We start from the raw sequence: 14,855 nt of genomic DNA on the forward strand, positions 1-14,855 counted from the left end.
TTTTAATCAAAACACATAATATGCAAAAGGTTCTCAAGCCTATACTGAGGACAATGATACAAGAATTGTCCTAACCTACTTGGAACACAAATAGAGATGATATAATAGTTTATGTCAGCATTATTGCTTATTCGGAAAAAACTCAGTGGAATTTCTTCTGCCCCATACTCTTATTGCAGAGTGCATCCTATCAGCAAAAGGTTCTGCAGTTGACAGTCAAAAGCAGACTTTGAACTCTGGATGACACGAACTGTATTTAGTACTGATTACTAAATAGATCTGAGCAATCAGTCAGGATGAAGAACACTTCTTTGAAAGTAGCTAATTAACACTTATGCATTCAATTAGGAAACATACACAAGGTTTTCCAGGCTTTGATACCTGGCAATGTCATTCCAACACTAATTCTTTTAGACAGTGAAATGCTAAAAAAGACAGCCAGATCTCAGGCAGAGAACTCTACAAGGAACTCAGTATGGGATACCTGAATCTAATGGTACACTGTTTAACTTGGATTGGCTTTTTTTCTTATGATCTTGTAAACCCATGCTTATTTTAAGCATCACCATGGTTTGGAAATACGTGAACATTTCCTTGCTCCATTTTTTATTTATATTTTTTAAATGTGCAGTAAAATTATAGGACATTCATCTGCCACAAATGCAAGATACGAAAGTCAAAGTGTGCTCCTCATTTTCACCAAAATAAATACATTTTTGGCAGGCCTTGAATGCAAAATACACATGTATTGATATATGGATACTTTGTATTTACAGGAAGGATCCATTTTCATGCAATCAATTTTGTAAGCAGCAATTTAAAGGAATCCTTTTAGATTTTTCTCAGAAAACAACATAATGGAGGTTACTCAAAGGAATAGAAGGTGCAGCTACAAGTGTTCTCATTATGTACATATGAGATTCTTCAACATTCCTTGCTACTGATTACATGAGTAAACAATTTTAGTATGCAAAATCCTATTAACTCAAGGGGATTCTGCATAATTTTATAACAGCTCCACTTGTGGTGTCTGATTGACTGGGTCAGCATCAGACAGATGGCAAAGAATTAATTCTAATGCTGCTTTATTACAATGCTGCCACCAGGGTTTCTCTACTCACTACATTTGGAAAAACTAAATCATTTCTTACATTCCTTACACCTACAAGACAGAATGAAGTAAAAAGATGGAAACAATTTCCACATCCACATGCTCAAAAAAAGGCAATGATAGAACAAAGCCAACCTAATTTTCAGTCCTTCTGTTTATACTAGGAGAGGGTGTGACAGAAGCCCAAATATCAGAAGTGTTAGCACATACTAAATGATAAGAAATAGAAGCATTTTATTCCCTAAGGGCATGTGCACCTCCACAATTAGTCTCTTCTCTCAAGGTTATTTCTCCTGTCTCTGCGCTCACTTGCTATTCCAATTTTATTTGGTTTTAGCTAGTCATCCTTCACTCCTTGAGGCCCTATAATCATCAGTACTAGCATTTACAAAGATTGAATATTCTGTCATTTTCAATGTTTTCATAACTTCAGAGGAAAAGTAACAAATTTGCAGCATTAAGTAGAAAGAGGAAGACAAACAGAAATTGCTTTGCTTTCCAACCAACCTCCCTACATAATCACCTAAAACAAAAGGAAAAGTGAATCTCAGATACAGAAATAAAATAATCTAGTCTCTCAAAGTAACAAATGACACTGGAATTCACCCACTGAAACATTAGAGATCCCTCTTTTCCATTTTTAATCATCCAATTAAATCACTCTCTAAATATAAGGTGCAGTGATAAATATTATCCACAACTTTGTGAATTTGTGTTTAGTGTATATTTAGAAGTCAAACTATTAGCAGCCTGAAAATGGTCCCTAAATTCATATGTTGTTTCTCCAGTCTGGGTAAAACAGTCCCCAGAGAAAACAATGATCTGGCTGGAATTTGCAGGCAGAACTCTGAAGCTTGAGAGATACAAATTATGTCCAGAAAAGCTTCAAATTACAGAACTAATTAAACAAATGTGGGATTATGTGCCCAAGCTATTTTTTAAGAGTCTAATATTTACAGGCATTAATAACATTGGGAAACTAAGTTAGAGACCTACGTGGACATAGCAAATATTCCATCAATTTCATTTGTCAAAGAATGAGAGAAAAAGTGTTTTATTTCATGGGTGGCTTTTTTCTCACACTTGTGTGCATGTGTGTGTGGGTTTTATTATTATTATTATTATTATTATTATTCTAAGCCAAGATTATCTAATTAAGGACCAGAATGCAGTGGGAGACAGAGTGTGCAAGGGTAAGTCAGGATTTCTTACAGTTTAAAGAATACTTGATTTTGAGAAATGGTCCCCTCATGTTTCAAAAGAAGACAGTTCCACTTAGTGCAACTATACCATCAGTCTTCCAGAAGCACCCTTTTCTGCAGAATAGATTTTTCTCTGTTACTTTTTCTTAAAACATTGCAGCTTTCATCTCTATTTCTCACATGCCAGTTTGTGTTATGAATGTTTTACTGAAAACCAGACTAATTAAGGCTGCTTCAGAAATAAGGGCTTAAGGTTGTCAGACATACCTGGCAACTCTTTCGGACAATTTTCTTCCATTTAGTTTTTTAATTAAGCTTTCTGAAAGTACTTTAATATAAGCAAATAATGAAAAAACATCTAGCAAATTTTGACTAATCCAGAGAAAGACTTTCCTTGCAGAGACAGAGATGACAATTCAACTATTTTAACTGATAGGGCACTCAACTCAACCCTGTCCTTGAAACATATCCCAGTTCTTTGGCACCACATCCATAGAATGAAGAATCCACAAACCACATTACAAAAAAGTAAGAGTTGGGGGGTTTTTCTTCGTTGTTGGGGTGGGTTGGTGTGGTTGTGTGAATAACGTCTACAAAAAATATAGACATTGATGTGCAGCAGAAAGAAAGGGCATTCGTTTTCAGGGTTTTTTTTTTTCTGTGTGTGTGTGTGTTTGTTTTTTACCTGAAATGGAGACTGGCTGTTGTAATTCTTAATCTCCTTGTTTGCTCCACGGAATAGCAGCACCCTGGCACAGCTCTCCTGAAAATGGTAGAAAAGTAAACTACTTAATAGCAATCCTGAAGAGAGGTTGATTCTACGAGATACATTTGGTATGTATTTTCTTATATAAGCAACGTCAAATATGCATACAAGTTTAAGAAATGAAGTTACTAAAGTAGCGTTTTTAGTATTTTTGACAGGGCTTTACATTCTTTGAATTGTGTAGAGTAGAAATAACTTGCAAAATTATATTAAAAAAAAAAAAGGAATGTAAGTTGTAAACATCTTACTAATTTTTTTTTTTTAAACTGTACCTTGAAAATTTCATACTTAAGAGGTTAGATCTTACAGAAAACATATTTGTTAACAATAAAATTGGCTCCCATGCAGTTTTTGCCTATTCTGTAGGGATAAGAGTACTGTTAAAGGAACAGTAAGGTACCTGTGATAAAGGGCATACTCCCCTACTGTTGAAAATTAAACAAAGCAGTTTTACCAATTCCATTTGCTTATTCTGTTTGATGGTTGGGTTTGTGCTTGTTTCCTCCTATTTTTCTTGTTTCAGATGTTTTGCTGCTTTTTTGGGGGAGGGGGGTGAGGGAGGGGAAGCATTTTTGTTATTTTGGTTTGGTTTTCACTCATTTCAGTGCTGTAACACAATGGAAAGCACAGCAAGAGAGCCAAGGAACAAGGCCACAGCAAGTGAGGATTTGCTCAAATTTAAGAGCCAAAGGAATAGGGGGGAGGGGGGAAGAAAGAAGCTGCTTACCTTGAGAACTGTTGCCAACGCTTAAATGAGGTCTGGGAAGGGGAGGATCCTGGCTCCACCCCTTCCAGTCACTCAGGCACATTGCATACACCTGAGCTCCCCTGTGTTGGCCCTGCCTTATCACCAGAAATTCATTCACTGGTTCAAATTGTGACTTAGCATTTCTGCTACAAGTGTTAAACATTTAATGTATGAGTCTTGAGGCTTACTTTCTCTCTCTTCTCTATAAAATTATTAATAGTTAATAGAGCAAACCAAATGTGATCTTTCTTGTAAAGAAAAGAGAAATGCATGAATTAAATCCTTCTGAACTGCAGAAATCTGCAAATGAAATCCTTTGAAAACATTTTTCTTTTTACATTAATACATAGTACCCCGAAGTCACTAGACTACACTGTTGTAAAATATGACCAATTGTAATCTGCCAGAAACCTTCTGTGGTTCTAGCCTGCTTTTCAAATACTACACTTTCTGACTATTTCCTGTATATCATCTTTACTGTTCATCTTCATCAGGCTTGCACCTGGGTCAGGGCAAGCAAAAGCACATATACAGGTTAGGCAGAGAATGGCTTGAAAGCTGCCCCAACAAGAAGTATTTGGGGGTGTTGGCTGATGAAAGTTTCAACATGAGCTGGCAGTGTGTGCTTGCAGCCCAGAAGGCCAATCGTATCCTAGGTTGCATCAAGAGAAGCGTGACCAGCAGGTCGAGGGAGGTGATTCTGCCCCTCTACTCTGCTCTCATGAGACCCTACCTGAAGTACTGTGTTCAGTTCTCAACACAAGAAGGACATGGAGTTATTGGAGCAGGTCCAGAGGAGGGCCACAAAGATGATCAGAAGGCTGGAGCACCTCCCCTGTGAGGACAGGCTGAGAGAGCTGGGACTCTTCAGCCTGGAAAAGAGAAGCTCCGGGGGAACCTTACAGTGGCCTTCCAGTACCTGAAAGGGACCTATAGGAAAGCTGGGGAGGGGCTTTTTTGAAGGACATAGCAACAGGACAGGGGGAAGTGGTTTTAGAGAAGGTAGATTAAGACTAGATATTACAAAGAAATTCTTTACTTTGAGGGTGGTGAGACACTGACACAGGTTGCACAGCAAGGCTGAGGATGTCCCTTCCCTGGAAGCATTCAAGGCCAGGCAACCTGGTCTAGAGTAGGGAGCTAGAACTAGACAATCTTAAAGGTCGCTTCCAACCCAAACCATTCCATGATTCTATGATCTTAGGGTATTATACATACCTGGTCATATTTCACAACAGTTTTGTTTTCTCATCACAAGTGTTTCTACTGTATAATTAATTGTCTCATTTGCTTGCACTGATATCTGTACGTAAGGTGTATTATCTGTAACTCTAAACATGAAAATACCTAGATAAATTTTTTTTCACTATTTTTTCTGTGCTCTGTATTAGTGAATATTAAACAAAACAAAAGAAAACAAAAAAAAAAAAAAACAACTTTAAAAAGCAAGAATGTATTCAGATGAGCATTTAGCTCGAACTTAGGAAAATAGAATTGCTGAAATCCTGAGAAAATTCCCTGGGGAAAGATGGAAGAGAAAAATTCAATGGGTAATGACTCCATCTACAGGAATCAAAAGGAAAAAAGAATTTTGCTGTTCCTGTCCTCTTCAGCCAAAAAAAGGTCACAGTTCCTTCCTTCCACATTAGTTAACAACAACTTTTGAACAAAAAGGACACTGAAAACATTAATACAGGTTACGGTTCACAGCACCTAGAGAAAAAAATCTACGTATTCCTAATTAAGGAAAGGAAATCATTACACTGCAGTAAAACTCCAATCTCAGAGCCAAATTTAACTGGCTTCAAAAATACCCATGATTTGTAGATGAAATTTCAGTAAGGGCTAAGTGTTCCACAGAATGATTTTTTCCACCAGGGTCAAAACAATACATCTGTACACAAAAAATTCCAATTTTCATACCGTATAACCTTTGCTAAAAGTGTGTTCTTGTAAACAGCTACAGCTATTGAAATACTGCAATAAGTTGTTAAAATAATATAAAATTTTAAAAAATATGAGAGAAAGACGAGTTCACGTTTTTAAGTTTATATGTGCACTATGACCCAAACTTCAAAATTCTTACTTGGGAAAAATAAAATAAATGAAGTTTGAAAATATATTTTTAAAATACTCAGCAGAAGAGCTTACAGTTAGTTGTGTATCAAGTTCCTGATGTGAAGCTTACAAGTAAAATTTTTGCTGAGAATGTGAATTTTACTTTTCTGGATAGAAATCTTGAAAAGTGTTAACTTGCAGAACCTTTGAGTGACTATAGAAGTGAAGAAAACATGCTAACCTTAACCTAGTTGCTCTGGGTACTTAATGGCCTGTTAAAGCTTGCAGACTGAGCAACAAGCAATCCCATAGCGGCACGTTACCCACTGTTATGCTGCATACTTCAAACAATAATCAGCATTACTGAGGAAGATTTGTACAACAGGAGTCTATGAATTTATTTCAATTATGACGCACACATCAAGCCAGCAGACTTGAAAATTGTCAAATTATTCTCCAAAACCTATTTTTAAAACTGTCGAGGTTATTTTAGAGATACTTGAGGGATCTGCTTTGATAAGACTTCAGAAAAGGCAAGATGGTAATTAATTAAGAAACAGATGCTTTAACAGCTTTTTGTTAGTTAGAGTCACATCTCATGACTTGTGTTTTTTTCAATTTAATGCAACATTCTACATGCAGTATTTTAACACAGTTGTAGAACTCATTCCCTCTTCACTATACATATAAAGCATGTTGAATGTTATCAAATCAAAATGGTTCTTTTATTTGCAAATGACTATACAAGCTGTAAACAGCAAGGAATGAGATATCTTCTGTACAATCTAGAGATATACCTCCACAGTATTTTCTACGTATTTCTTATTTAATTCTAATTTAAATTCCAACAAAACAGCAATAGGTCCATAGTCAGATATGATACTAAAAAACACAGTTCAGTAATACATGATGTTGACAGCATTTCCAGTGAATAGGTATAATCTTGCTACCATAGATGAGCAGCCTTCGTATGTAATTAGTGAATAAAATGATAATAGAATAGAATGTGCTTTATTATGTATTTTCTAGTTTCTAGGACCACTGTTCAAAAGCAGGGAAGGTGGGTGCCTGCTCACCTGGTTGTAAAGAGCACAGATGTGCAGCGCTGTGTTTCCCGATGCGTTCTGCGCACACATGTCAGCACCATAGAAGAGAAGGTGCTCCAGATGTTGGACATGTCCATATCGGCAAGCCTATTAAGAGATGCGTATTGTCTCCATTATTATACAGTCTAGTTGCATCAGTTAAGCATTCCAGGTCAGTGACTTTTATCAGAGAAGATACTACTTTACTTGGGACCTAACTTTCAAAACCACCCCTGGACTGCATGACAAGACTCAGATCTATATACGTCTGAAAACTGAGTTATGTGCATTTCAGGTACACTAAATCTGTGCAAAAGTTTAAGCACATCCTTATCAGTAACTTATCAGTAAAATACAAATGTTGATATTTTTATAATATATTCTTAGATAGGATACATAAACGGAACCAATATTCTTATTATGTTCATCATGTCTGATGGTTGACTGAAAATAGATTTTTGCCCCACAAATCTTTGGGAAGTTGTCCACTAGATGGCACTAAAGGCGATCAGATTTTCAAATTCCGCTCCTAAGGTTTGCAAGAACGCGGTCAAAGTAGTTCAAAAAAACAGATTCTGTGATGTCAGCAGATGCACCATGTACACAAGATCCTAAAGAGCATTCCTTTCAAGTGTTTTGCCACTTAACTTCTAACACTGTCAAATGTTACTTTCAGTCACAGAGGTAAAACATTAGACCTTAAATAGTTGGAAATAAACTGATAAAGAAAGAGACTCCACTAAAATTTTAAACTTCCCTGATCAGCAAAGAAGTTTGAGAAAAATCACATTCATTTCATTCATTAGTCTCAAGTTCTTGCCTCCCTTCCTCTTTATAGTGCACCAACTGAGCATCTTAATGTTCGTAATATTTTTACCTTAACAGTCTCAAATTAGTATTTTTCCTATACAATAACACAGAATCTAAACTGAGAGATGCTTATATACAACACTCCGCTGTAGGTACCTAATTACACTGACTTCACTGGGGATTATATCACCTGCACATCTTGCAATTTGAATCAGAAGAATTAAGTGTACTGCTGAACATAAGATTAAATGTGACACATCTGGGAGTGAACTGGATTTCCCAAATCCCAGGCTAATACATTTACTACCACACCATCTTCAATTTTCAAATTTCATCATATAGAAAGAAAATTCCCCAGCATTTTATTAGTTTATTTATTTACACATTATTTGACAAAATCGTGTCAGCTGATGTTAGAACAGAAAGGTTTAAGGTTGAGCAACAGAAAGCAAGCAACTGAAACTGTGCAAAAGGGAGAAACAGACCCGAATCAAAGCTGTGTTTCTGACTGGATATTAGACCAAATGTATAATGAGCCATATTTAGCTATCAGCTCTCTCCGGCTTCTAAAAGTCAGTCAACATCTGGATATGAATGTGCAGGTGTCCAACTTTCTATTCTTAATACAACAAGCTGGACTAAAGCCAGGCCCTTCTCTTGCCTTGCTTCCTTGCTAGAGCAGGATTTGACCTTCTTCCTTTCTTTGCCAATCTGACAGAAATGTTTTCTCTGCTTTTTGGGAGCTCTGGAAGACAACAAATACAAGGGAAACGCATTTCCCTTGTCGGGGGGATACATGTTAGGTGAGCTGTCCAAACTGTTAATGAGGGCTCCCTGTTATAGTCAACAGAAAGGGATGAGTATATCAAGAGGATATTTAGTTTACTCCTATTACTGCACAGCAGAACACTTTACCTTTTTGCCATTAATACAAGGGCAGCTTGGAGGCTTATTTTCTGCAGATTTTCTAACAAAATTAAAAACACACTCCCTAAAAAGTATTTCTTTGCCATGCAAAATAACCTTGCCTTCTTCATGCAGACAATATATGTGATTGTATCATGTCACTGTCTTCCTTAATTCACTGACGAATGCTAGGAGAATGGCTGCTCCATAAGTAATGCCTTCTATCTCATTATGATGTTGGCCGACAGCATCAGAAGCAGATGCTGGTAGTGGGACAGTAGAGGTTGAACCTTCCCACCAATATTCTATTCCATTTTGTTGCTGTGCAACAGATGGCAGCACAGGGGCAGTGTTAGAAATTGTCATCCAACATGGACATGCATAAGAAGCAAACGTGTGCAGTTGGAATTCCTCCAGGTGGAAACAATGGCAACCATTGATGTTCATCGATGTTTGCTGAATGCTTATGGGGAGACCAGTGTATGTGAACACAGTGAGGTGGTGAGTAGTGTGTTTCAGCAGTGGTGACTGCGTCAAGAAAGATAAGCCACATTCTGGATGGTTATGCACAATAGTCACATCATGAAACGAAGAGTATCATGATCAGCTCATCTGCATGAATTCATGATTACTGAATTGAAAAAGAAGTGTTTTGCGCATGGGAATTTGCTCTATCAAATAGTGGTTTTGTTCTCTCTGTTACTGCTGTAGTTTCCATGGAAACAAATAGGAGGCATTACTTTCGGAGCAACCTACATACTTCAATCTATACAATCCATTTCCTTCAGAGGCTCAGAAATTATGACAGTGCATTAATTCTTTTTATTTCTTACTAGATAGATCCAAACAATCCAGATTTAAACACACATACACACTAAATAAAAACTTTTTTCAGATTCTTTCCCCAAACCAGGTAACAAAACCATCTTCCATTTCTTTCAAAGAAAAGAAGAAACATAGCTGTGTACTAAATGAACTTTGTATAGAAGAGAAACTGAGCCTAGATAACCTAAGTAGGAATGTAAAAAGTTTTGGGGGTTTTTTTCTTTGTTTGTTTGTTTTCATACCACATATTCCCATTTTTATCCACCAGGGAAGTTATAAGAAAAGACAAAGAACACCATGTACAAACAGCAGAAGAAAAACAATTAGAATCTCAGTTTCCATATATGCAAGGGATTAAAACTGAACTCAGATTATGAGTTTGTGAGGATTTAACTACCTACAATACAACATACTACATGATTCTAGCAGCAGAATCCTGAATCTAAATCTTCCCTGTAAAGTTCAAAAAGAAAGAAGAGAGTATGTTTAACAGACAAAAAGTTTTACCAGGGAAATTATCATTTAGTTGCTAACAAAAGATCGATTTACTTTTTTTTTTTTTTTTTTCTTTCTTTCTTTTAACTAGAGTGTCTCTAAGACACTCACATATCCAAGTATCCTTTGGATAAATGTCATTAGCAGCCAGCACAATTTCTGCAACAAAAGCTACAGTAAGCGTTTGCAAAAGCAGGATGCAAAGCAATAATCAATAATTCCATGCTTGAATGTGCAAGGGCTGAATGTATAGAAATGGTATTCGTTCAGACACAGAATGTATACAGTATGTTTCTGCACATAGAATGTACAGGAAGATTACATTTCCCAGTACAATTTGAATTCTAAACAAAAACTAATCTTCCCTACCTGATGAATTTCTTGCCATCCGTTTTCATCTTTGCAGCTAACTGTAGCATGTTCATGAAGAAGAAGTTCACAGCAGTAAGGATCCCCCCCCACAACAGCAGTGTGGTACAGCGGTGTCAGGCCACAGCTGTCTTTGTAGTTAGGAGATGCTCCCAGCTCTAAAAGAGTCTGAAAACAAACAGAAACAGCGAAAACTGCTTTTTGAAGGGACTTACAAGTAAAAAGGGGCTTTTCTCCCTGAAAAAGAAATCAGAAGGTGATATTTGTTACGTCTACTTGTAGCTCATTTATTTAAAAGCTGAAATAATAGGCTGTGACAAAGAGTAAGTTAAGCAAGGAATGACTTCAAAAGAAGTAGAACCTAAAGGAATTTACAGGGATAACAAGGTAAGGATGAATGACAATGTACAGTTTCCATATTATACAAATTTCAGAACTCACATTCTGAAAATGCTTCATCACCTTTGAAAAGCATTTACTTCTTCATTTACAGAATACGTTATCAAATATACCAAATAATTTGAATATCTGTCAAAAGGAAATAAGCAAATGCCGTAAACATAAGATTGAATCTAGTTTATCAAGGTGATTTAAGAATACTTGTTAAAATATGAAAGAAAACAGGAAAGACTGTGAAGATACAATGCATAATCCATTTTACTGGCACTTGCTTCCCAAGAGATAAGCAGTAATAACACTATCACTATTTCCTCAAGCAGATCTGTCCCAATCTATCAATCAGTAATAAGTTTACATTTCACTACTTTTTTCCCCTATCAAGAATTGAAAGTAAAAAGACCTTTTATTGAAATCAAATCATAAGATTTGAAAGACTATAATGCACCAGAACAAACACAACTTAATGGACCCATTGAGGATGAAAGCATTCTCCTTTATATATTTTTCTGCATAAAGTAATGTATAATTTGCTACTGAAAGCATCTACCTTGAGGGTTACTTGGTTTTTGGCTCTGGCTGCTTTGTGCAGAGCTGTCATTCCATCTTTGGCTCTGAAGTCTAAATGTGCTCCTCCATTTTTCAGAGCTTTTATCACTTCTACTGTATTGTCAAGTTGAACTGCCAAAGTTAGTGGTGTTTCTGAAGAAGAGAGTAGTATATACATGAAAAAGAAATGATCAGATTTATAAAATAAAGAGCATTTGCTTTAAAATCTTATACAATATTAAGTTAAAAGTACTGATCAAAAATTATGAATGATCATTTTCCTCCCTTGGCCAGCAAAACCATAAAGATACCTTTAGGCTAAAGATGCAAAGGCAACACATAGAATGCATGAGATTTAACCTGTTAATCAGTTTAGGCTGAGCAAACCCAATGTTATGCTGCTACTTTTATTGTTCTGACCTCCACTTTCTAGGTCATGATAGTTGGGGTCCAGTCCTCGGTCCAACATTTTTGTGATTTTTTCCACTGAGAGATGATGGACATGATCCATAAATTTTCTCAAGTTAGCCTGAAATAAAGAGTGACAAATGAATCATCATCTAACTGGAAAGGAAAATTTTGACTTAAAGTGAAATATTCTGTCACTGTATGTACATTGTCATCATTGAACTAATTCACACTCTTGAAGAACCAAATTTTTACCATGATAATACATCCTACAGTTTGTAAAGTTCAGGAATCAAATACAATAAGATTCAGTTGTTGATAGTTTTAACAAAAAATGAATGAAATATTAATTTAGTAACAAATTAGATTGGTAAGGTAATCATTATTGTTCAGACGAGCAGATGAGTCTGAAGACAGAGATCACGTTTTTGCAGCATGCTAAAAACACACTGTGTTTGTGTAGAAATGTTCATTAGATATTATTTGTACACCTGTGTAAGAGTCAAACACAGGTATTTTTCTATGAGCAAAACTCACAGATCACAATTCACATCCCTGTCTTTGTGGGAAACACATGTTGCTTGTTGTTCTGCAATTCACTCAGGTGGCAATAAACTTCTTATTTCCAGTTTCTCAGACACATTAGTTTTCTGAGTAGGCATTTACTAACTTCCCCAGTAAACTGGGCATACCTTTGTATGAAGTTTGGCCAGCTGTTTTTCATCAAGATTGAACTGCTTGTACACTCTTTTCTTGTATCGAAACTGAGAGGAAGAAACAATAAACAAATATACAAAAATTTAAAATGTCATATTTTGCTTAAAATCTAGCAATAAAAACATTTCTGACTTCACCAGAAAGGATTATCCAAAGTATGTAGATTTAAGTAATATTCATTAAAAAGACCTACTATTTTATTTTATTTTGAATATTCACCTACAATCATCCCTATGCATAAAAGATGAGTTATTATAGTTGTACAGTTCATGTAAGCAAAATGTCTATCCTGTATAAATGTACCGAGATGAGTGGAATTATATGGGAAATGAGAACAGTCTCCAGAATCTACATAAATGAGCAAGAATTGCAGTGAAAGGAGCTTACTCCTAAGGGCATCTCAGCACTTTTATTTATGGTCTCAGGCCATAAATAATAATAGAAAATTATTATAATTATAATATATTATTAATATATTATATATATATATTATATACAATATATATATTATATATTATATAATATATATATTATATACAAAATAATAACAGAAGGCCTAAAGAGTCATGTTAAACAAAAAAAAAAAAAAAACATATTTGAAAATATCAGCTTAGCACTTCTAAAATTTAAATTTTTAGAAACAACTCCTGTAAAATCAACACGGGCAGAACATGGGAACAGTTCTCCTGATGTTTAATGGGACTGGTCCTGTGGGTGAGGTTCGCAGGATTGTCTCTTTTGTCTGAAATTCAGTCTCTGTGTGCAGTTTGCTACCCTTCGGCTAGCACGGAAACATCTGTGGCCAGAATCATGGGGTTTACATAGTTATAATTTGTTATCATCTCATCATAATATAGCCAGTTCAAAGAATGCAGCACATTTGCTGGACAACAAGACTACACTGTAGGAAGCTTTAATACCAGATTCTATAAAAGCCCACTTTTAACCCGCGCATTGCAACCCTTTAACTGCTGTGAGAATAATTTTACCAACTGAACGCTTATTAAACAAAACTCTGGAACAAACATGGCAGAGAAAATAATGCAGTTATTTATTTTGCTTATGGCTATAATATGAACATCAAAGATCGACTTTCAGAAAATAAACTGCTGGACAATACAGGACTCAAAACTCTCTCTGGACCCTGATTCTTTTTTCTTTCGTTTGTGTCATACTGGGGAAAGTTTATTAACTACAGATTATTACTGGATGATGTACCGTCATACAATCAATACTAATGTTAATTAAATGCTAGTTTTGTGCCTAGCTTCCTCACAGAAAGACCCTCCTTTGGCAGAAACAAATAGCTATTATTAAGCAACTGTTACCCTACTTGAGTAAACATAATCACATACCCAAAATCTTAATCCAGAACCTTACAATTCTTTCTTAAATCACAGACTACTCTCCTAAAACACATCTCCTATGTCCTCAGGAGACAAAAGTCCCCAGATCAAATCTCCCCAAGGGTCTGATTCTTTGCAGACTTTTAGGGGTGACATGTAGGACAACTGCACCAGCAAGCACACACTAGCACTTCTGAGAGAAAGAGTTCAAGTTCATACTTGCTGATTGCTGTTTCCCAAATGCAATTCAGGTGCACACAGAAACCTCAAATATAGTTTGCAGTATAATCTGTAACAGAGCAATACAACATTATTTCAGATTTTTCATCTAAAAATACCTCTAGGGAAGGAACTCCTTTATTCACCGGCTGTGGATATTCCCTGAGAAGTCGTTCCTCATCCAAGAACTTTCCATCTCTACCATTGCTTGCTGGCTGGAACAGTCCATAATTCAGGACATCTTTCAAACTCTGATTCAAAGTGCACAAAATTCGTTGCTTTGCGACCCACACTGAAGCTTCTGGATTAAATCTAATGCATTTCTGCAAAGCAAAATGAGAGAAAAGATCTGAATTATGACAAAATATTCAAACAATATCTTATGCTATAAAATATATGAGTGTTGTATATATACACTAAATCTGTATGTGCCATGACAAAATATACATCAATAGAATTATATTTCAGACACTCATTCTTCTATAATATCTAGCACACAAACACCATGAAAACCCAGGACATTTCAAGTCACTCCATAAACTTCACTGACCAAGTCCTTCTTCAAAGAAAAGATGCCTTCTTGGCAAATCAGTTAGAAAGGCCAAGTGAAAGAAGGGATGTTACAGGTTTAACCACCCACTTGATTCTAGGCTGTTCTGATGACCAGTCTGATCTGCAAGAGTTTCACAGAAAAATGGTAGTCAGTTAAAATAAGTTTATCTTGAGGTAAGCTTGTGAAAGGAACTTTCTGATGTGAGGCAGCAGACGACTTGAAAAACTCAGAAACCTTTGCAAGTTCTCTGCTACTGAGCAATATGAAACTTTAGAGTTTAAGAAGTTTAAGT

General features: G+C 35.9%; 1 protein-coding gene across 1 annotated transcript in view; it reads right to left on the reverse strand.

Annotated features, from left to right (window-relative positions):
• Window positions 1–14,855, reverse strand: part of SHANK2 (SH3 and multiple ankyrin repeat domains 2) — a 344,135-nt gene that overhangs the window by 274,906 nt on the left and 54,374 nt on the right. Inside the window, exons 4-10 of the mRNA XM_042868615.1 lie at window positions 14,130–14,333; window positions 12,421–12,492; window positions 11,741–11,849; window positions 11,322–11,473; window positions 10,376–10,543; window positions 6,962–7,078; window positions 2,999–3,076 (exon numbers count right to left, since the gene is read on the reverse strand). Of these exons, the coding sequence (XP_042724549.1) occupies window positions 2,999–3,076; window positions 6,962–7,078; window positions 10,376–10,543; window positions 11,322–11,473; window positions 11,741–11,849; window positions 12,421–12,492; window positions 14,130–14,333 (900 nt within the window). The remainder of the gene's footprint in view (window positions 1–2,998; window positions 3,077–6,961; window positions 7,079–10,375; window positions 10,544–11,321; window positions 11,474–11,740; window positions 11,850–12,420; window positions 12,493–14,129; window positions 14,334–14,855) is intronic.

This window comes from Lagopus leucura, unplaced genomic scaffold, assembly GCF_019238085.1.
Source record: "Lagopus leucura isolate 7727_CA_CO unplaced genomic scaffold, USGS_WTPT01 Super-Scaffold_1, whole genome shotgun sequence".
In the NCBI taxonomy this organism is placed as follows: domain Eukaryota; kingdom Metazoa; phylum Chordata; class Aves; order Galliformes; family Phasianidae; genus Lagopus; species Lagopus leucura.